This window comes from Henckelia pumila, chromosome 2 (genome assembly GCF_033568475.1).
Source record: "Henckelia pumila isolate YLH828 chromosome 2, ASM3356847v2, whole genome shotgun sequence".
NCBI classification, from domain to species: Eukaryota; Viridiplantae; Streptophyta; class Magnoliopsida; order Lamiales; family Gesneriaceae; genus Henckelia; species Henckelia pumila.
In genome coordinates this window covers 129226861-129250243 of record NC_133121.1, presented here as the reverse complement: position 1 = coordinate 129250243, position 23383 = coordinate 129226861, and the positions used below count along the sequence as shown (strand labels likewise).

The window sequence follows — 23383 nt, the reverse complement described above, 5'->3', positions numbered from 1 at the left end:
AAACTTGAATTTGCAATGATAAGGAAACAAAGATAAATTAGGAGATAGATATATATTATGATAAGTCCAAATATATCTCCTATCAGAAATATCAAACAACTAAATGTAGATAATTAATATAAGATAATTCCTATCACAATTAAACACATCAATCTTATTTTAAATATAGGAAAATTATATTATATCACTTCAATTCAAAACAATTTCTAATTTAAAATAAACTATCAATCCAAAAAACCATATTTTAAATCTAGGAATATTATATTATCTCAATTCAAATAAAAACTATTCCTAGTTTAAAATATATCAAGCATAAAAATAGGAAACACAATATCAACTAACATGAAACGACCCTCTATCTATAATAAATAAATATGCGGAAATTTTTTTTTTTTTTATATTACTAAATAAAATATGTACATATATGCCCATACATATATGCACAGAATAAAAGATTTAAAATAAATAAACAATTAAATACTTAAATAAAAATGCATTCTTTAAAATAAAATAAATATCTGAGTCAAACATTTAATTAAAAAAATACTGCATAAATAAATTGAATAAAAAGTGTGCATGCACTGAAAATATTTATTAAAATATTCGAAACTCCCAACTGCTGTAAAATAATATAAACTGTATCATGCTGACAAAAATAACAACATGCATAGTGACTCAGAATATATCACGGTCACGGGGCCACTGCATGCATGCTCATACGTCCTCGCCTCCGGTGGGTATAATGTCATCCTCAACGTACTCACCTGCATCATACCAGTGTAGTGAGCCTAGAGGCCCAACATGCTAACATAACAAGGGTTTAAAATAATTTAAATCAATTTAATACTAATACATACATATACATGAATGAGCATGCTTAAAAATTACATAACATAACTTACTTAAATAACATAATACATAACATTATTGAGCAATTCATTTTTCTAACATAGCATGGTTGTATCCGTAGTGTAACCTTAAATCATACATTAAATACTGATCAGCGTGGAAACCTACGTACGTGGCCGGTGACGAATCACCTCTTAAATTGGCAGTAAACTGCCCTTCAATCATATGGGGACGAATCCCCCTTAAATTGTCACACTACTTCAACTTCCAACATAAAATATTTTTATTGCTCAACTTAAACATTAAATCATGCATAAATTATTATTTCATGAATGCATGTACTTGAATAAAATGTGTGTCCTTCATATATATTTAATTTAATTTTCTTACTAACATATAAATATTAAAATAACTTAAATGCATAAAAATAATTAAATATATAATCAGGACACATGCAATTTCTCATGGATGGTCCTGGACTGCTGGCCCTAACACTCAAGCCCATTAACTTAAATCTGGCCCATTAACATACTTAAGCCCATTATTTCAAACTTTAAGCCCAAATAATTATTCTAAGCCCAATTAAATTAATAAAGCCCATTAAAATTACACTAAGCCCATTAACAACTTAAACTGGCCCAATGGGCCCAAAAACCCAAAGACTGGCCCAATAACTTTTATGGGCTCAAAAGCCCATAAAATTAATGGACTAACTTAATTAAAATTTTAAAAAACCAAATAAAATTATTTGGGAGTCCAAATAATTTTATTTCAATTTAATTGACTCAAAAACCCATTAATTCATAAAATATTTTAAAAATAAAAAGACTCGAGCCCGGCCCACCTAACCCGGACCCGGACTCACTTAACCCGACCCACTAACCTACTGACCCGACCCGGACTCATGACCCGACCCGGAAACACCCTAAAACCCTAGCCCGATCACCCCCTTCCCAAAACTGTTCTGCCGCTGCGAGCAGCAACCAGAAAACCCGGCGGCCGCCCTGCTCCGACCTTAATTTTAAAAAACCAAATAAAATTATTTGGGAGTCCAAATAATTTTATTTCAATTTAATTGACTCAAAAACCCATTAATTCATAAAATATTTTAAAAATAAAAAGACTCGAGCCCGGCCCACCTAACCCGGACCCGGACTCACTTAACCCGACCCACTAACCTACTGACCCGACCCGGACTCATGACCCGACCCGAAAACACCCTAAAACCCTAGCCCGATCACCCCCTTCCCAAAACTGTTCTGCCGCTGCGAGCAGCAACCAGAAAACCCGGCGGCCGCCCTGCTCCGACCACCCACCGGCCGGAGGGCCACCCCTAGGACTTAGCTCACATCCAGGCCTTTCTAACAAGCCAAGAACCAGCCCAAACCGTCGACTATGGAGTGGGAACGAAGCTCTGCCACCCAGCCCTTCTGCACTGTCGTGCAGACCCGAGCAGCTGCGGGAAAACCGTTCGTTCTCGAAGCTCCGACCACGAAAGACCATGAAACCTCTTGCAAAAACTTAGAAAACTTCAAGGGGGTTCTAACCCAACCGACCTTACCCAAAATAGTGGCCTGAGGAAGAAGATCTCAGCCTTCTTCCCCAGAACCCTAAACCTGCGCGACAGGAGCATCAGAAGTGAAGCACTTCGTTTCCTGCCTTCCTTAGCCTCAAGCCCCGACTTGACTCGACCCTAGGGACCCTGATACATGTCTCCAACCAAGGAGCAGTAGCCATGATCCATCCATGCAAGAAAACGTGAGTATGCAACCCAAAACATTGCAAGAACAAGGTGCAACATCCAAAATCCAAAACTTTCTGAAAAAAAATCTTGAAGAACTGATGTATACACGATACACACATGCATATACTGATATGGAGAAGAAAAGAGAAGGAAAAATCATGCCTTTCACCAATGAAATTGATTTAGCACGCACGTAGGACGTTTCCGGGACGACGGGCTAACACACCTTCAAAGCTTTTAAAATTTTTGAGCTATGGAACCTCCTAGGCTTGAGGAAGAAGATGAAGATGAAGAATGGAGGGGATTGAGTCGGCTGATGGTGAGGGTGGCGTGAGGTTTGGGATATTAGGTTTAGGGTTATTTGAATAAATAAGGTTTAGGATAATTAAAAAGGTTTAAATATAAAATATAAAATTTAAAAACTCTAATTAAAAGTTGAAATCTGAAATATTAAGTTAAACATATGAAAATCCCGAAATATTGAATTAAAGGAATTTTAAAAATACTAAAAAGTCAATATTTTGGCTAATTTTGAATAAAAATGGACTCCTAAAATTATATAAAATTAAATACTTAAAATTTTGAGATAATAAAACTCAAAATAATATTTTAAGGCTCTAAAAAGGCTCATAAAATAATTTGGGTGGAAAGTTGTCATCTCGTCCGTCCACGGTCCCGTCTACGCGATCAAATAATTAAAATACTAAAAATCATAAAAATTACTAATTATGGGTTAAATGCTTAAAAATAAATTAAATCATGCACAAATAATTCAAATAATTATTTAACCCATAAATCATAAATTTAAATAATTAAATATCCTAATTATGCATGCGGATTTACGTATTTAAAAATACCGGGTGTTACATAACAATCCTAAAAAGGCAAAACACAATATTATAATATTTCAAAACATGGAAATATATCAAGGAATAATTATCCTTTCAATCTCCCCCTTTTTGCCTTTCTGGACAAAACATCTAAAACCAATTCAGCAACTCCCTGAATATTAATTCTCAGAACTCCCCCTGAGTTCAAACTTCTCAAATCATCTTTCAATTATGAGTGTTGTCAAGAATGTTGGCAACATCTGAACACAACACTTAGCGATATCAGAAAATACTTAATACCTATTCAAAAGTGAATCACAAAACACATTTAATCAATTCAGTACACATCACAACTCCTCTGAATAGCAATTCTCTCCCTGAATACGAAAATACATTCTCCCCCTTAGTCTAAGCACAGATGTTGTCGAGGATGTTCCCAACATCTCCTCACAACACTTAAGTCAGGGCAGAAAAAAAAAATTAGAATAAATCAGAGAGTCATAATCAAACATGCTAACATTGATTAGAACCAGATCAGAGCAAAAACATAAAGACAAATCAGAGCAGAGCAAAATAAACCACAAAAAATTAAACTTAATGCTCTGTGATGATCTATCATTTGCTTCGCCAGAACTAGCTTCTTATCCTTCAGAACGCCAACAGATTCAAAATCTTCTCCCCTTTTTTGTCCAGAAGAGGTACCTACACCAAGAAAAATTTGATATTAAGAGATTCATAGTAAGCAATGTCTTCTTTGGCTTGTAAAATCTTCTGTTCAACATGCAGCATCTGTTTCTGACCAAGGTAGGTCCAATTTCATGTTACCTTTAAGTAATGCAGGTGCAAGATTCAGTACCTTAACAACAGCAGATAAAAGCTCATCATCATGTTTTTCAAAATATTGAGATACTAGCACAACAAATATCAAAGAAAGAAACATGAGCATGTAAGATACCAACCCACAGTTTGCATATTGCATAACTGTAGTAAAACACAAGCTTTCCAAAGTTCAAAGATGCTCCAGTTCCTATAGTAAACAACACACCAACTTGTTGTTTGGTGACAAAGATGGAATTTGTGGATGGAGTCCAAGTCTTGATTGCAGTCTTGTAAATAACATAAGCTATCTTATCAGAGCAGGCTGCACATCTTCTTCCACCTCGGGTGGGTTAAAAAATTCATTAATCACAGTAGGACTAAACTCAAAAAATATGAACCCTCACATGAATTTTCTCAAATTTTGCAAAAGAGGGTTCGACACGCTTTAGTTAAATTTCAGTAGAATTCCAAGACCACAGTAAAGAGTAGCATATATCACAGTAGCGAACATATTTCTAAGTTGGAAAATTTTTACCAAACTTTGTGCGCCATATGCTTTCAAATCAATGGTGTGGTCCTCAAAGAAGTCACAATTGGCATAGTGTTGCCAATCGTTTGCATCATTCTCAGAAAAAAAACAGAGGAATAGGATTGGCTTACTCAGTATTTTTCATCTAAGGTGTTGTCCAGGGTGTCAGCAACACCTGCAAAAACATCTTCCGCAGAAACAGCAACACCGGCTTCCTATAGAAAGGTGTAATAACAGTGACAGTAGCCAGCAAATTCCGAATTCTGAAAAATTCTACAATATTCAAATACTCCTCGTCTAAGATGTCAACAAGAATGTCAGCAGCATCTGATGAAACATCTGCTTCTGAGGCAGATTCCTCAGAGCCTTCATCGGAAAATGCAAGGGATATGGATCAGCAGCAGTAAAAATGACCATCAAAGATGGATTAGCAGGAGTAACAATGACCATCAAATATCTCAATTTTAAAAAAAAACATCCTCTAAGATTTTGTCAGAGGTGTTGTCAACATCTGGCTCAACATCTTCTTTGTAGCCCATCTCTGTTTGAATATCAGTGAATCAAAATTCTTTTTCATAAAATATTCTAATGATAAGATCAAATCTAAACACAACCTTCACCTCTTAATACTCGGTCGCAGTTAATGTTCCCTAACAGTAACAATTGCCAACGTTAAAATGGATTTTAAAATCATAATGGCCACAAATTTCCGAATTAAGGCAATAAATCAAACCAATTGATTTTCACAAAATTTCCATAAAGAAACTCCACATCGAAATAAACTCCACTAAAAACATTTTCAATCACTAAAAAATTCGAAATATTAGTGTATAGGGTAAATCACTACATTTCGCTTATTATCGAACTTCAAACTTCTCAGGAAGATATATTCACCATAAAATAAATATGCATGTCTTAATTATGTCTAAAAACAGAGTGTAACAATGCAATAAAATGCAATCACATGCAAAAAAAAATATGTTAACAAGTGAGGTGTTATCCACAATGTTGGCAACATCTTCCAGCAACACTTCAGGATTATCAAAAACTTTGATTTCCAGACAGCCATCCATTCAATTCATTATTACAGAAGTGGTAGCCTGCACACTAAAGGAACGATCTTCAACGGACCCCTTTAGGTAGCTTTTTCCATTTGCTTCTGATTTTCAATCAAATTTGATGATTGAATTGATTATTGTTAACATTTTTGTTAATTTGAGTTTCTGAATTTGCGAAATCACTTTTCACTTGGGACAGGATCATGGAATACACGAACATCCCTCCACTACTTTGTGATTTAGTCAGAACTCTTTATCAATTAATCCTCATTAAACTGTAAAACACTTTTGCAAGGAATCCTGAGTGTAAACTGGTCAATGGTTACAAAGTATCAAACACTTCACAAAACAGAGTGTATGCATGAATGCAACATGCCTAATGATCCTAAAGATGCACATGCATGAAAAGGTGTTGTCGCAGGGTGTTGGCAACAGTCCAGACAACATCTCAGTTCTGTCTATAATGCACACAAACTGAGAGACTTCCTTAGACTGGAAAATCTCTCGAAATCCAATGCTTTGGTGAAAATATCAGCTAATTGGTTATCCGTTCTAATAAACTCAATACAGATCATGCCTTTCTCGACCAAATCTCTAATGAAGTGATGTCAAATGTCTATGTGTTTGGTTTGAGAGTGTTGTACTGGATTTTTGCATATATCAATAACGCTTGAATTATCACAGTACACATTCAACTAAGCATGATATCTAGCCCAATAGCACAAAAAAAACAAGATACTTTCAATTATGCTTCTGTAGAGGGTGTTGTCAACACCTTCGACAACATCTTCCCTCGACAGTTTTTCACTTGACCTCATCGGTGTATGCACGTGTTTACAATTTTCATTCAAATACTTTATCACAAGATTTATAGCATACTGTATTTGACACACAAAGATTCCACCATGCATTTGTTTCACTTGCAATCCCAAGAAATAATTCAATTCACCAACTATACTCATCTCAAAATTAGACGACATGCACTTCACAAATTCATCAACAAGTTTTTCACAAGAAGCACAAAAGATTACGTTATCCATATAAACTTGGCAAATAAGAATATTACCTTGAGACTTTTGCACAAATAATGTCTTACACACCTCACCTCTTTTGAATCCAAGATTGAGCAAGTATTTGATTAATCTTCCATACCATGCACGTGGTGCTTGCTACAATCCATACAGTGCCAACCTTTTTGGGTTCACTGTTTGACACAAATCATGAAAATCTTACCTGTGAAAACGTGGAGCTCATGCAAATTAGTCCAGCCATATTCCGATAATCCACATTTTCTTTCCATCGGGTTTGCATATTTCCATGCACATCTCCAATTACTTGTGAGGTTGGGTGATTATTCTGAATTCTGCTTGGAAAATTCTTTCCAGCTTCGTTTACCTCACTGTCCTCATCAATATTCTCATCAGTAGGCTTTTCAACTTTTGTTTTTGGAATCTCAACAGGAGGTGTTGCCGGAGGTGTTGGCAACACTCCTTGGTCAACATCTGAATTTTCAGATTTATCCAGCATATCATCAACTTCATCCTCAGCTGTTTTCTTCTTTAGATCTGCAAAATCATCAAATACAACATCAATAAACTCAAAAATTGTTTCAGTTCTTAAGTTAAATATCATGTAAGCTCGAATATCCGAAGAATAACCTAAGAACAAACACTTCTCATTTTAGCATCAAACTTTGCAAAATGATCAATATCATTCAAAACGTAACATACACAGCCAAAAACAAGAAAGTACTTAAGGTTCGGCCTCTTTCCCATGAGAGTTTCATAAGAAGTCATAGTAGAACCATTCCTCAAGTATACTCAATTTGAAATGTGACGTGCTGTGATTAAGGCTTCTGCCCAAAAATGTTTTGAGATATTTTTAGAACTTAACATCACTCTAGCCATATCTTGCAAAGTTATATTCTTTTTTTCAACAAATTCATTCTGTTGTGGGATTTTGAGAGCAGAAAATTCATGAGAAATACCTTTTTTACCACATAAATTCTCAAAAGAAAAGTTTTCGAACTCCTTACCATAATGAGTGAGAATTTGGTCACCTTCAAGTTGTGAAGATTCACAATCCTTGTGAGCAAATTCTTAAAAACATCAAATATATCTGATTTTTCTTTCACAAATCTTACCCAAGTATATAGTGAAAAATCATCTACACAAACAACAGAATATTTATTACCTCCACCGCTTTCCACATCCATTAGACCCAACGAGTCCATATGTACAAGCTGAAGACAGAGTGTTGTCTTAGATGTTGGCAACATCTGGTGCAACACCTTGGTTTTCTTCGTTTTGACATGCCTCACAAACAAATGGAATTCCAGATTTTAGATTAGGCATACCTCTAACAGCATCAACTTTACTTAAGTTCTTCAAATTCTTGAAGTTTTCATGTCCCAACTTCCGATGCCAAAGGTTAAATTCATCCATCTTTGTATGTGTACAAGCCATCTCTTCTCCAAGTTGGTAGCGATTATCAAATGACCTCGTACCTGTCATCACACACATGTTAGAATTATAAAAAACTTTGCATGATTTCTTATCAAACTGTACAAGCAAATTATCATCACAAAATTGGCTAATGCTTATTAGATTTGCAGTTAGTCCTTCAACATGTAGCACGTTGCAAAGCTTAGGAAGTCCAGCAACTTTCAGTGTGCCTTTTCCTGCAATATTTCCCTTTGAACCTCCTTCATAAGTCACTTTCTTACTCTTTTGTTCAACATAATCTGTGAGAAACTTTCTAGAACCTGTCATATGGTGTGAACTTCCACTATCAAAGTACCAAGCACCTGAAACATTAGTTTTCAAAGCAGTATAAATCATATAACAATGAATATCAGCCTTTGGTACCCAAACCTTTCTTACAGTAGATCTGTTCCTAGAGATGCTGTGGGAGGGTGTTGGCAACACCTTTGGTGCAGATCTATGTCTGTAGTCTTTCTGCAACTTAAAACAATATGGTTTGATATGACCAGGTCTATGACAGTAATGACAAACATACTTACCTTTCCTTCTGGGCTTTAAAGATGCAGCAGGTTGTGGCTTTGGTTTTGGAGGATCGATTGTTGTGACCTTTTCTGTTAAGCTTTCTGGACAACTATTTTCTTTGACAAATACAGGAGCTTTTGAACATTCACCAACCTCAAATTTACTGTTTTCAAAACCTAGTCCAGCCTTACCATCTCTTCCCATCATGAGCAAAGAATCAAGCTTGATTGTGCTTGAATTGAATTTAGCGAGTGTAGCCTTAGCTTTCATGAGTTCATCCTTAACCTTACACAATTTAAGGTCCTTCTTACTCAGCACTACTTCAAGTCTTGACATAGAAGCCTTCAAATCAGAATTTTCTCTTGAAAGAAAAGTGTTCTTCTTATTTTGTTCAACCCAGTCAGCATATAACTCTTCATATTGCATTCGCACATCTTCCAGAGACATTCTTTCATCACATGCATCAGAATTATTCACATTATCAGCAGTAAAAGAATTTAAACATACTGACCTTTGGGAGATGTTGCGGCCAGGTGTGGCAACACCTGCGGCAACACCTAAAAGATTGACTTGCATCAGCTTTTTTCTTTCCATCAATGCTGTCAGGCATGTGTGGCTTTCTTCTTCATTCTGTTCTTTACCTTCTTCAGAATATTCACCACTCAAAGATGTGTTCATCCCTTTCCGAAACCTGTTTGCACATTCATTGGCAAAATGACCATAGCCTTGACATTCATGACATTGCACCGTGTCAATCTTCTTTGCAGTAGGCTTTTTCTTTCCTTCCAGCATAAGTAGAGGCTTTCGAGGATCAGCAAACTTCCTTGATGATTGATCAGACCCGCCTATTTTCAGAGTTTTGTTAGCAGCCGGAAAAAGTGGAGCTTTGAGTTTCTGATCGGTCTTCTTTGTCTCTCTCATCTTCTTCAGATAATCACCAAACTTCTTTGTGATGAGTGACAACGAGTCATCTCCCAAATCTGATTCAAAGACTTCTTGAGGTTTGAAGAATGAGTTTGCTGTTGTTGACTCCATAATATTCCTGAAAAAATAATCCAGAATCAGCTCTTAGTGTATCAAGAGTAGACTCTGATACCACTTGTAAGGGATATCATGGTTCATAAAAATTATCAGAATCAGATGTTGTCACTAGGTGTTGACAATATCCTACACAACATGCAGCGAAAATATTAAAACGTGAATAGTAACAGCAAACTAACAGTAAAAATACTCAAGAGTAAATATGCACAAGTACTAAAGTAATAAAAGGTTGCGCATACAAATATATTCAGATGTTGTCACTAGATGTTGACAACATTTTCAATAACACCTTGATTACCATGCATCATAATTTTTAAAAGCATGAATAAAATAGATAAGCAACCAAACAAATCAGACTCAAATATTTAAGCAAGAGTATAAAATACTCTTGCAGCGCCTCAGGGCAAAACTTTCACTAGAAAATAATCAAAGAGTTTTACAAACCCTAAAACTAGTGAATTATTGTAAAAATTAATTTTCTCAAAACATGTGAGAAAATAAAGAATAAAACAAATAAACCAACTTCTAAAAGTCTACTGAAGGTAGACAAGAAAATCAAGAGAATAGAGTTGGCCCTAGATGCCAAAACACGAGAGCAAAAAGGCTTTCAATCTTCGATCTTCAATCCTCAATCAACATGCTCTCAAACTCTTCACGGCATCTACAGAAAATAACTTCAACAAATAGACAAGGACTCTTCAACGTGAAAGCACTCCAGAAAGTCGACTTCCTTGTCTTCTACACTTAAGCTCTCTCGTCTCTCTCTTTTATTTTGTACGCTCAAATTATCATCAGCGGCTTGATCTATATTTTCTGCGCTCTCTCGTTTTTTCTCCAAGCCGCCTGATCTCTACACTCTTTCTTCTATTTAAGCGTGTCAACTTATCTCCAAAAAGTCTTGATCTTGTTTCCTTAATTCAAACTTGAATCTGCAATGATAAGGAAACAAAGATAAGTTAGGAGATAGATATATATTATGATAAGTCCAAATATATCTCCTACCAAAAATATCAAACAACTAAATCTAGATAATTAATATAAGATAATTTCTATCACAATTAAACACATCAATCTTATTTTAAATATAGGAAAATTATATTATATCACTTCAATTCAAAACAATTCCTAATTTAAAATAAACTATAAATCCAAGAAACCATATTTTAAATCTAGGAATATTATATTATCTCAATTCAAATAAAAACTATTCCTAGTTTAAAATATATCAAGCATAAAGATAGAAAACACAATATCAACTAACAATCCTAAAAATGCAAAACACAATATTATAATATTTCAAAACATAGAAATATATCAAGAAATAATTATCCTTTCAAAACTCTTGTGTCACTTGTCTTGACTCTTGCGGAAAATTGCCTATCAATGGACTCTAGCTTTTTAATCGTACGTTCGTGGTAATTGGCAATAATTCATTTATTTATTCTCAAATAAAATTTTGAAGCTATTTTCCAATATATGAGGTATGACCTCGATTTTGATTTAAAAAGATGGTGACGATGATATGATCTGGTTGTACTTGTACTTTGTCATTTGTATGAAATAGGAAATTGTTGTTCAAATCCTGTGTTTCCACGGGTGTGATTTATTTTCTTCGATTTTTATTTGTTTATATATTAGGATGGTGTATATTATATATTTAGCTTTGTTTTGTCTATGCCATGATTGGTATATTAACATGTGATAGAATAATAGTAAAATCCGTTCCGTAATAAAATAAAGGCAAAAATAGAGATGTGTCATTTCCTAAAATTGATATCGTGTATAACGAGAAAAAACAAAAATAGAACATTTTTATTTACTACTACTTGATTCAAATGCCGTGATTGTAGTTCCAAATCCATTATTTACTTATTATTATTTTCTCTATATAATTTTTTATGTCATAATATCAGTGTACTCATTAAATAAAGGTAAACAAGAATTCTCTATATAAACTTGTTAATTAAGGATTCTCGATATAATGAATTGATTCGTGAGACCATCTTATATGACAAATAATATTTTTTTATTGGTTACTCAAATAATCTCACAAATTAACCCGCAAAACCGTCTTACAAAAATTTTTGTATTATTTTTTATATCATAATTATATCAAAACACTCATTAAATTAAGGTAAATTAAACATTAATTCTTTATATAAAACTTGTTTAATGATTTTTTTAAATTTGTGTGAAATAACGATAAACATAAAATATACGAGACCAAGAGAGCAAAGATCAAACAGATGTAAATGTAATTAGAGTTATTATCACTGTTTTTACCTTTTTATTGTTATGCTTGTGTTTTTTTTTTTTTTTCTAGTAATAGTGTAATACTGTTAATTATAAATTATAATGGATGTTATTCCTTTTATTGTATTTTATGCTAAATTGGAAAATGCTCGTTCTACTCTCGTGGTGAGATCGTTTACTTCATGTTCAAAGTCTTGTGTATTATGCTCAAACAAGTTTTGTTTATACTAATTATTAAATATTAAACACACTAAACACTATATTTAAAAAAAACATATAATAAATAAAATCACAGACAAAAACATGTAACTCATTTTTTCACAAAAAACACACATGTATCTCAAGCATGATGAGCAATTTAAAAAAATTCGGTGTATGTAATTAATAATTCGTAAAGAGAGAAATTTGTTTGAGCAAGTTGTAACAGAGTAACTAATAGTGCAACAAAGGATTTCGCACCATTAAGTTTTTTCTTTATTCAAGTTCCATTAGTGGTCTACGTAAGTTAAAAGTATAGTTTTTAGAATTCTTATGTTCCGATTATATAGACCTGTTGTGTTTTCGCACAACATTAAGAAGTAGAAATTTTTTTTATATACAAACCTCTTATTTTAACCTTATTTAATTCATCCAAAATATAATTACACATTTTTCATTGCATAATAAATAAGGGTATATCAATTTTCAAAATTTCACCCGTCTCAATTATGCAAGCTATTCTTCTTCTTCTTCTTCTTTTTTTTTTTTAATATCCCAAATATATAGATTTGTATTATACGTAGCAATATTTCTCCTATTCTTTTATAACTATACGTATTGAAAAATGTGCAACCATTTTCTTAATAAATTAAATATGATTAAAATAAAAAGTTGTATAGAATTTGATTTTTTAATTATTTTTTTTAATCCGTGTAAAAAAAAATATTCCTATATAATCGGGACGAGAAATGAATAAAAAAATTGAAAAAAAATTGCTAAATATAATATAAACCTATATATTTGGAACATAAATTTTGTTTTAACTTCTATAATCGAGATAGAGATAATATAATAAATCATTGAAATCATATTATGATTTATATGCTTATGAAACATTTACTCATTCATGCAAAAACAAAAAGTAAATCCAGTAATACACAAAGACACAGCCAAATATGGTTACATACATTAAATTTCAAATGCATTAATTTTGAAAACCGATGAGATCATATTATATTATTCTGTTTCAATTGTATAGTCCTATTTTTTTCACACAAATTAAAAAAAAATCATTGGAAAAACAAATTTTATATAAATTTCTTATTTTATTCTTATTTAATGTATTAAAAAATGATTGTACATTTTTAAGATGTAGTTAATAGAAATATATTAGTAAATAAATCTAAAATAATATTATTAAATATAGTATATAATTATGTATGTTTGAAACAAACAAAAAAATAAACATAAACTATATAATTAAGATGAAAAGAATATCATATAATATAATTAGTGGGCCCACAAAACTTTGTTGGAAACCTTCGGTATGCACAGGGACCTCATTACTCTCGACCCAACAAAATAATGATTTTCCAGAAATACCCTCGGGAACCCACAACCAACTCAGCACCCAAGTTAGGAGGAAACCATAGTTAACCAATAATTCCAAATTTAAAGTAATCGAACTCAACTACGGCAGAAGTTTATAATCCTCGAGACTTCATCCCACCTTTCGAATCCCTCTCTTCTAAATTTTAGATCTAAGCCAAGACGATTCCCCTTGAGCCAAATCCGCTATATATATATTTTTTCCCCATAATGGCGAAAATTCCAGTCTCGCATATTTTAAGATCTAATCACGTTTTTATTTTTTGAATCATGTACACATAGAACCATATAAACAATCTCGCGAAATCACAAAAATAACAATTTTTTTTTCTCTTGACGTCGATGCCCCATCAACGCTACACAGTCTAGACCGGTGAATTCATGTAATCGATTTGCTTATTACCAAAAATCAGGTTCAATTACTCTTTTGTCATTGAATTTTAAGTAGAAATATTGATCTGAATATCGACTCGAGATGTCTTGATATTTTCTAAAGTTTCTTTCTCTAGTTAACTTTGGAGAAACATTGAAATCTCTTGAAATAAAAAGGCAAAACATTTATGCAACAAAGGGTAAAGAAATGGAGAAGACAAGTTTTAGCCCTAATATCCTCTTCAAATCCAAAAAACCCTGAAATTTCAATTTACAGTGCGTCTCTCTGTTTTCCCAATAGCCCCTCAAACAAATTCTTGATTTATATTTTGGGCCTTTTTTCCCCTACACTTACCTGTTTCTGTACGGTGTACAAATACTGAACCAACTCGCAATCTATTTTTCTCCCCATTCTCTCTCTTTCTGTTCTAGAGAGAGAAAAGAGCGGGACTTGAAAATTTCCTTGCACACAGGGTCTGAAAAATATTGGCATCTCAGCAATAATCCATCGCTTACCTTCTCCCTCTCAAAAACCCAGCTGAAATCTATGGCCCTTTTGCCTTGATTCCTTTTTAAAGGTCCAAGAAGATATACTGTTATATTCTTATGTTTCTACGCAGACTTGTCTTGAAATTGTGTTCATAGAAGGATGTGGGTTTTGTTATGGTGTGAATGTAGAAAGACAATGGGTTTTTCCTGCTTCATTTTGAATCTGAATATTATTCAAAAAGGCAGTGTGAGTTTGTGTTCATTGAGATTCTTCTGATTTTTTGAACAGTTTTCTGCATTTTGTGTTTTGGGCAGCTGCTTCTGGTGACTGGTGAAGGGCACGAAGTCGACGTAGGTGGTTTTGATCTGAGAATCCGTTCGGCTTTATTTTTTCGTCTGTTGTGTTGAGGTTTTGTAATGTACGGAACGGATTGTTTTGGGTAAATATAGAGGGGATACAGGGTTCGACGGTTGGTTTTATATCGGATTTTGTCAAATGGTGGTTGAGTCGGATTTGAAGGTGTTTTTATCAGGTATCCCAGAAAAATTCAAGAAAGATGTAGAACTGGAGAAGTTAAAAAAGAATACACTGAAACTCGGTGATGAGGATCAGGATATTGTGGAACCGAACCGAGATTTTAAGATTTTTAATAATAAGTGCACTGATGAGATTGCAGGTAATGTGGATGTTCATGAAAAGCAAAGTAATATTAAAGATGACAATGGCGAAAATGATCAGGTGTCAGATGAGGACCCGGCTACGAGGAAGAGGAAGCGCGAGTGTTACTTTGGCATACTGAATTGGCTCACTAACATCGCTAAAAATCCTTGCGACCCCGCGATTGGATCTATACCGGAGATGCAGAAGTGGAAGCACTGTGGGAGTGAGCAGATGTGGAAGAAGATCCTCTTGGTTCGTGAAGAAATGCTTTTGAAAAGAGATACAGATGGAACTTCTCAACATTCGATTTGGCAGGTGTAAATCTAATATCTCATCTGTGTTTGAATATTAAAATGATACTATCTTCGGTTGTTACTAAGTTTCCATTGTTTTCGCTGCTGGATCAGATTTATTGGCTCCCATTTGGAGGCATATCATGTTGCACATGGCTCTTAGTCCAGCATTGTTGATTATTCAATTGTTCAAGAAAATGCAATCTAGCATTGTTGACTGATAATCATAGGGATAGTGGTTTTTGTGAGTTCATTTGACGAAAACATAGTTTGAAGTCCCAGTTCTCCATAAGCATAAGAAATGATAATTGTATTTAGCGATCTTGTAGGTTGCATTTGGATTCATGGATTTGGAGCCAAGTATTTTAAGTCCGTCATAATGAATTAATTTGACAATGGGTTTTAAATTGTAGTCTCAAACTCACGTCAATATATAGTCATTTTAAATCATTTATTTAAATATTTCTTCAAATATGTTTGATTGTTTGAATTAATTTATGTTGGTTGGATTTCAAATCCATCAAAGTTGAATGTAATGGTAATTGAGACGAGTTTCATCTCAAATCCATTGTTCAGTTCACTTCTTAAATCAAATCTCTTCCATCCAAACGGCACTTTAGTGCTTGCCGCAGAACATAAAGTCATCTATCCGCCTAAATTATGCCTTTCACAGTAATACTCCGCTCTACCTGCCTTTTTTGGATGATGTTAGTTTGATATTATCTAGTTATTGAATATTCAGACATCCTTGAACAGTTAAATGAAACATTTGCTATGCTTGGCAGAAGAAGCAAAAGATGCATCCAAGCATGTATGAAGATCAGTCTGTTTCTGAAAGGTTAAGATTCAGCCAGAGGCTTCTTGTCGCTAAAGATTCTTCTATCAAAACGCGAGGGCAGCGGTGTTCAGAATCATCATCCTCAGGTAGTCAAAGCGACAAGTGTTCTTCTGATAAGCAGTCTGATTCAACAGCAGATTCATTTGGATTTGGAGGCAACTATACTCGCAAGAAAAACATTCCTACGGGCCCAAATTTTCAGGTAGACGTGCCAAAGTATACCGAGGCAGTTTATGACAGTGATTCTAAATGGTTGGGAACCCGAATTTGGCCACTTTACAAAGGAGAACATAACAAAAGCTTGACTGAAAGAGATCCTATAGGAAAAGGAAGACAAGAATCATGTGGGTGCCAGTTCCGTGGTTCTATTGAATGTGTTAGGTTTCACATTGGGGAGAAAAGGATGAAGGTAAAACTTGAGTTAGGCTCGGCCTTTTACGAGTGGAAATTCAATTCCATGGGCGAGGAAAATGCAATTTCGTGGACTAAACAAGACGAGAACAAGTTCGAGGATATAGTGAACTTGAACCGGTTGTCATCTGAAAAATACTTTTGGGATGAACTTTTCAAGTGTTTTCCAAGTAAAGGGAGGGAAGCTCTGGTCAGCTACTACTTCAATGTCTTTCTTCTACGGCGTAGAGGTCAACAGAATAGGAACACCACAAGCAATATTCATAGTGATGACGAAGACTCTGAATTCGGACCAATTTGCAACAGGTTTGGCCAAATGGCTGCTCAATCTCCAGGGTCCATTTTTCGTTCGCCAAAGAAAACGAAAATGAATCGCAGTTAGGCTTGCTATAAGTTGTAAAGTGCTGCAGATTTTGATGATACTCAGGAAGATACCTCTATGTTGGCTCTTTCAGGCATGTGTATAAGCTTTTGGTTGGAAGAGAGGCAACTTATCTGGGGTCTTTGTTTTTGCATTTACCTTTTTTGTTACATACTTTTATCCTTGATTCCTTGGTTTAAGCAATCAAATTTGGATTCGGATCTATATCTATATTCTTTATGCTGTATTTGGGTCGGTCCAGCTATACTAGGTCTGAAATCTGGCCCATGAAAAATGTGAATGGCATCTGTGGATTTGGCCCGTATCCACTTATAGTCGGTCCAAACCTATTCATCTTATCTGATTTTATTTCTTCCGTGATAAACATAAGATATTATTAATATTTTATAATATAGTTTACTTTAATTGTTTTAGTTATCTCGTGAATCGTACACTAATTTTTTCCTGATTGTTTAAAAATAAAATTTATTTTGAATCGATTCAAACCGAAATTAAAAAAAAAAAAACAAATCCAATATCGTAATTAAGTAGTTCAGTTTTGGTTCTATTTTTCATTGGAGATGTATATAATATCTATCCGGTGGTTTGGTCATGTCTTCAAATCAATTGTTGATCTTGTAACAAAGACAAAGATCAAAGATCGAAAGGGTGCTCAAGTGGTGGAGTAGTTGAGCGTTTGACAAATTGGTTAGAAGTTTGATTTTTTTTATCGAAATTTTCGTACGTACTATTTACCAGACTAATGTGATTTGTAGGTTATTGCATTTGCTTGAATTTATCCGGTCAAAGGATAACGTTGCGAATTTCCACACATCATAAAAAAAATAACATCAAATATTGGAACGTGAAATTATATGTTTTCTCGAACAAAAAGTTACAAGGTACGGGTCCATCGAAATTTTTGCAAGGGTCCATCAAAATCGATCTACACGAGGTGGGGTTAGCGAAGTCAAATATTATATTTTGAAATTAAAAAAATATAGGATTGTGAAATTATACGTTTTCTCGAATAAAAAATTATAAATAAGGGTCTACCAAAAATGATCTTAACGGCGAAAAGTTTTTGGTTTTTGGTTTTTTCTAAGGCGGGGGAGGTAGAGAAGTTAAATTCTATATTTTAAAATATAAAAATGTGAGATCATATTTTTCTTCCAATTATAAATTACATGCCTTGGAGGAATAGTGCATTCCGAATGAATAAAACACAATTACACAAGTAATAACATCATCATTATTTTTTATGAATATTATCATTTTTTTACGTCTACGAAATCTCGTCAGTTGCTTTTTGTAACATTAAATAAACTTTAGTGCAACAATAGTCTACAAAAATACGTTAGTCAAGACAACATTAAACAAATTCTATTTGACATACTTGCGCTGAACTCATGATCATTGACGAAGATCTATTTCACTAATTAATTAAGTACAAGGGGTACTATCATTAATTTTACATTGATAGGTGGGTGAAATTTTCACATCATTCACGCGTGACTTTCAAGTGCGCGCGTTAAACCCCCGCGCACGGTGGCGCAGCATCACCGCCACCTCTCACTATATTTAAACCCGGGCAACTGCCGCAGTCGGATTGCGTTTTCCCACAAAATGAAGAAACAAAGCATTCCCATCAATCTCCTCTTCGGCTTCCTCATCCTCGTAGCCTACCAAACTGGCGGAATTGACAGGTTTGCGGAGGCTTCGAAGCGGAGAATCCACGTACAGGACGATTTAGACGACGTCGTTGACGATGAGGAGGATGAAGCTTGGCGTGAATGGGGCAGGAAGAAGCAACCCGAATTCGACCCGCCACATACGGATTTTACCGGGATGGGTCTTCAAGAAATGCAGGAAGAATTGATGAAGCGCCAGCTCGGACCCGTTTTCGGGTTTGTCAAACTCGTGCCCGGAATTCGCCGGACTCCGGTAATCAACTGCTTCATTTGTTTCCTTGAGTGGTGATCGAATTCATTTGCTGTTTTTTTAGGGGTGTTTGTTAGGATATTGGATCAATTTATACAATCGCACGAGTTCTATTCGATTTACGGATTTAGCAATTGCTTGATTAATGCCGGGTTTGGCGAATTGCGACTGTAGTGAAGTTCACAAAACGCGATGGGATTTTTGGTGGGTTTCCACGATAAAAATTCGGGTGTTGATCGTACATGAATTATGTGAGATGCTGTGATGAAGTTTCTTTTTGCTCCATAGATGGGGAAACCCGTGCCGTATGCGGATTCAGCGTTGTAGAATTCAAAACGAATAGACCACATGTAAATTAAGATGTTTTTGAAGTTTCGTAGATTTACTGATTCTGATTTGAAATGTAGCCTGCCAATATTGGCTAACTCGTACAGATTCAGGTGTTTGAGTTTTATCTAATGGTAGATCATTACAATGATCATGGCTTTATTGCCGAAAATTACAGGAAATGATATCTGACATCGCTATGAAATGGACAAATGTCGCAAGAACCGGTGCAATTGAGGCAACATTCACTGGTGTAGATTTGAGTACCATCATGTTCACCATGCAGAAAGGCCAAGATTCGCTGGAGGTTTGTTAGCATTTTTTGTGTTAATAAATGTTATTTATAATTAAATAGTCTGTTGATTTAGTAGAAATGTCATTTTATGTTGCTCATATTCTATCAACCAAATTTCCAACATTTGTCCAGTTAAAAGAATTCATACTGAGTCAATCTGATGCATATGAGATTAAGATGGGCGATCAACTTTTCCGAAAACCTGGAGATCGTCCCTTCGAAGAGGTTTTTGAGAAGATTCAGGCTGAGAAGGATGAAAGGCACCAAGAACTTTAGCTATGTCGGGGGTGGTGATACAAGCTGGAATTTTCACTTTCTTGTAAGTTGTTTAACTCGTTTCAAATTCATTCTATGAGGTAGCTCAGTAAACCATCCACCTGTTACTAAATTCTTGCAGATACAGATGAAAGTATGGCATATTTTTTTCAAGTGATTTTGCATCAGGTGACAAGTAGAAAGTGTGTAATCAGTGACTATAACAATACACAAGTTTCATACAAAAATTGGAATAAAATGATTATTTCAAGAGTGATATCCACTCATGCATAATGGAAAGATCATTTAAGTTTCCCGTTAAAGTCACTCAACTGAAGAACATGAATTCTGGGAAAGCCTTCAGCTTCCTCTCTTTCTTTCTGGGTGTTATAACCCCAATCCCCTGCATCGTGAATTTTGACTTAAAAACCGGAACAACTTTATGAGATCAATGGCATTGTACACACCACAAAAATTGAAGGAATTACCAAGATATAGGTTCCAGTTGTTCAACTCTGGCTCTTTGATGACATTCTTTAAAGTCGCAATACGGTCCTCGACAAAGCTAAATGTAGAATAGCAAATAAGATGACTATTTAAAAGCTGACAAATAAATACTGAAGAGAACCACAGAAAAAAATATATTAACGAGTCCAGGAACTTACTGCAGGGCTAGACCCTGATTTTCTGGCATACTCTGAAGCTTCTTCAGCACTTCTACCTTAGGACTAGCAGATTTCAGAAGAAACGTTTAACTTTAAGAAAGAAGGACACAAGGTCTGACCTCGTGAAGCTTTTGTTTTCTTTCCATAACCATAGATGTTCAGAAATATTTCTCACCCAGTTCCGAGACCATAGATTCTTTCAACTGGGATAGCGACTCCAGCAAGCTCTCGAAGCAATGCATCAGCAAAACGACTCTGTAAACCAAAAATGCTATAATGATAACAGCAAAAAAATGGAAAGTGATATAAAAGCAATGCAGTCAGATTAACAAACCCTGATTGTGTGATGAGGAAATGAGAATGATAAATCATAAAATGGGTGGATTTTTCTGGAAACACACCTGTTTTGTGGTCACGATATAGAGCTTCGAGCTTGCAAACTTTAGGGCGTCAGGAACACCAGGATAGAATCTGCAGGTAAACCAAACTGCTGATATTCACAAAGGGCCACACATGTAACAAAATATAAGACCAAAAAAATACACCAAGGTGCAGTAAATTGTAAATTCAAGAACTCCAAGGAATATAAACTACCTACCTGTTCGCTCCTATCCAACCTGCCAAGTCATTATCAATCCATTCATCCCTAACCTTTCCAAAAAGATCGATCAATGGGTCCCTTATCTCATCCCATTCTGCCATAATCACAGGTTTTATTTCGAACCAGTTATCCAATATTCCCTGAACCGTGAGCCCTTCTGCAACCTTCCATACAGACCATGAATAAAGTCTAATATTAGGTAAAGTTGGGAAAATAAAAATGGATTGGAGCTTCTGCCAAATGAAGAATAGAAATGATTGTGCTTTAGATAAAGATACCCACCGAAGACTTCCTTACAGAGGGAATTTTCATCTCCAGCAACAACCTCACAAGTAAGACATTTTCATATCCTGTTTCTACCACAGGTCGGACCTGAAACCAGTTAACCACTTCATCATCTACAAGGATACATGAAAAGGATACCATCAAACTCAAAATCTCTTCAGGGGAGTTTTGAACATCAGTGTAAGCATGTCAGCTCATTAAATACGTCAGAGAAATAGTTATTAGCAAAGTTCATAAAGTGAAATATCTTTTTATCAGGTTGCGAATTGGTCGCGGCAAAGAACAAATGAGATAACAACTGATTCCTCAAACATCTTAGGTTAATTGATTTCTTAAAGAAAAAGTGGAACCAATTGAGCGGTGTGCTGCTTATCTGGAGGGGCAATCCCAGCATAGCCAAGAAAGGCTCAAATAAAATTAAAATTAATTGAAATTTAACATGCAATTGTAAGAAACATAAAATTTAACCAATTGAGTCAGAAAGGTGAAGGAAATATTACTATATGCATCTGATCAACAATCCAATCCTCCAAAGATGAATCCACACCATCGAACAAACTTGGCCATCTCACTTTAGCTGCCTACAATATCGCACGCAAATCGGTTAATTGAACAGAACAGAAGTCAGTGAAAGTCATAAAAATCAACGATTTCGCACATTTGACGAAATTACACGCAAAACCCATGAAATTTACAACGTGTAAGAAACATAAAAGAAGTTAAATACAAGATTGTGATCCATCGTCCATCGTCAAAGTGCAAGGGGGAAAAAATCCATAAAAAAAAAAATTAGCAGACCTTGACAGCAGAAAGAGAGCTTTCCCCGCAGCTGTCACATAAAACCCCATCAAAATCCAAAGCGTAGAGATCCCCCATTTCTTGTGTGTGGGGAAGTGAAGTCAATATAGAGAGCGGATAAACGTTACCCGCCACACCAACACGATGCTGTCCGGAGATACCAGAAACATGTGCTTTTCAAAGTGTTTGCTTATGTAAGTATCAATGCAGTACTTGGGCCAGAGAGCCCAAAACGTTTTTGGATTCGAACTTATGTCCAACAAGTTCACTGTTTATTATTTTTATTAAGTTGTTTTTCTAAAAAAAATATTATGTTGTTCTACCTTGGATTAGCATTGGAGTTGTTGAAATGGGCTGACCCATCGTGCCAGTTCGTCCCGTTAAATAGACGGATTAGGTTAGTAATTTGCTCACCTATCACATGGTAGACTAGATGATTGACGGGTTGTGGCGAGCCGTGGATCAGCTCATCCCGCTGACTCATGTTGACAAGTGTAATTCTCATACATGTCTCTTTCTTGAGGAAGGTTATGTAACTATATGCTACACAAGTTTTGATGTGTATTTACAATTCTTACAATTAAAATTTTACAATTATATTTCTACATTTGCACTCAAATTATGTTGGTATGATAATATGACATCAAAACTTTCACATTCATTTCGTTTGACAATTGTCGATTTAGATTTTGCAAGAAAATTTAAGACATTATAATATAAAAACATACAAAACTATATTATTCATTTTTACATTACTCCTTTTATATCATTAATCTCATGTTCATCTCATTTATAACACCAATTATATCTTACTATATTATAAAGTTGAGTTAACTAACTTTGAGATAATGATATGGTTTTTATAAACAGAAAATAATTTTTTTATTTTTAACTTTGACATACTTTTCTATTTTAAAAAAAAAACATTTTTATCATAAAAAATTATTGCACTAAATTGTATATCATGTATAACCATCAAATTGTGGTGAATATTATTTTATTTTTATGTGTTTTTAAAATTTTATATTAAATGATCATGTCACTCACTATAATAAGATTTCAAATGAAATTTTCAT

General features: G+C 34.6%; 3 protein-coding genes across 7 annotated transcripts; 2 read left to right on the top strand and 1 right to left on the bottom strand.

Moving 5' to 3' along the window:
• The first annotated feature begins 14334 nt into the window (after positions 1–14334).
• LOC140883258 (AT-rich interactive domain-containing protein 2) lies at positions 14335–17391 on the top strand. 4 transcript variants are annotated; one of them, XM_073289655.1, is made up of 4 exons: positions 14335–14665; positions 14892–15109; positions 15254–15552; positions 16316–17391. In XM_073289655.1, exons 2-4 carry the CDS (start codon positions 15073–15075, stop codon positions 17159–17161), a joined length of 1182 nt encoding a protein of 393 aa, XP_073145756.1. In that variant the 5' UTR covers positions 14335–14665; positions 14892–15072; the 3' UTR covers positions 17162–17391. The 4 variants fall into 4 exon arrangements, with proteins under 4 accessions (XP_073145756.1, XP_073145753.1, XP_073145755.1 ...); XM_073289652.1 differs by having other exon boundaries at positions 14336–14665; positions 14892–15552; XM_073289654.1 differs by having other exon boundaries at positions 14336–14665; positions 14866–15552.
• A 1222-nt stretch (positions 17392–18613) lies between these two features.
• On the top strand, positions 18614–20237 carry LOC140882132 (uncharacterized). Its single transcript, XM_073287911.1, has 4 exons — positions 18614–19084; positions 19587–19715; positions 19836–20022; positions 20101–20237. The coding sequence occupies exons 1-3, from the start codon at positions 18767–18769 to the stop codon at positions 19977–19979; spliced, it is 591 nt and encodes a 196-aa protein (XP_073144012.1). The 5' UTR covers positions 18614–18766; the 3' UTR covers positions 19980–20022; positions 20101–20237.
• Positions 20178–22498, bottom strand: LOC140882131 (uncharacterized). Of its 2 annotated transcripts, none has more exons than XM_073287909.1 (9): positions 22308–22498; positions 22010–22090; positions 21507–21596; positions 21222–21388; positions 21025–21094; positions 20799–20878; positions 20624–20675; positions 20447–20523; positions 20178–20361 (listed from the first exon to the last, which is right to left on the bottom strand). In XM_073287909.1, exons 1-9 carry the CDS (start codon positions 22383–22385, stop codon positions 20346–20348), a joined length of 711 nt encoding a protein of 236 aa, XP_073144010.1. In that variant the 5' UTR covers positions 22386–22498; the 3' UTR covers positions 20178–20345. The 2 variants fall into 2 exon arrangements, with proteins under 2 accessions (XP_073144010.1, XP_073144009.1); XM_073287908.1 differs by having other exon boundaries at positions 20624–20686; positions 22308–22496.
• Between the last annotated feature and the right edge of the window lie 885 nt (positions 22499–23383).

Bases quoted from the DNA above. Each gene is read 5' to 3' on its own strand.
- LOC140883258 (XM_073289652.1), top strand. From the start codon at position 15,073: ATGGTGGTTGAGTCGGATTTGAAGGTGTTTTTATCAGGTATCCCAGAA. The intron at 15,553-16,315 runs GTGTAAATCTAA...TATGCTTGGCAG, and splicing joins CTCAACATTCGATTTGGCAG to AAGAAGCAAAAGATGCATCC.
- LOC140882132 (XM_073287911.1), top strand. From the start codon at position 18,767: ATGAAGAAACAAAGCATTCCCATCAATCTCCTCTTCGGCTTCCTCATC. The intron at 19,085-19,586 runs GTAATCAACTGC...CGAAAATTACAG, and splicing joins CCGGAATTCGCCGGACTCCG to GAAATGATATCTGACATCGC. The intron at 19,716-19,835 runs GTTTGTTAGCAT...ACATTTGTCCAG, and splicing joins AAGGCCAAGATTCGCTGGAG to TTAAAAGAATTCATACTGAG.
- LOC140882131 (XM_073287908.1), bottom strand. From the start codon at position 22,385: ATGGGGGATCTCTACGCTTTGGATTTTGATGGGGTTTTATGTGACAGC. The intron at 20,524-20,623 runs GTAAGTTCCTGG...TTCTACATTTAG, and splicing joins AATCAGGGTCTAGCCCTGCA to CTTTGTCGAGGACCGTATTG. The intron at 20,362-20,446 runs GTAATTCCTTCA...TTCACGATGCAG, and splicing joins CAACTGGAACCTATATCTTG to GGGATTGGGGTTATAACACC.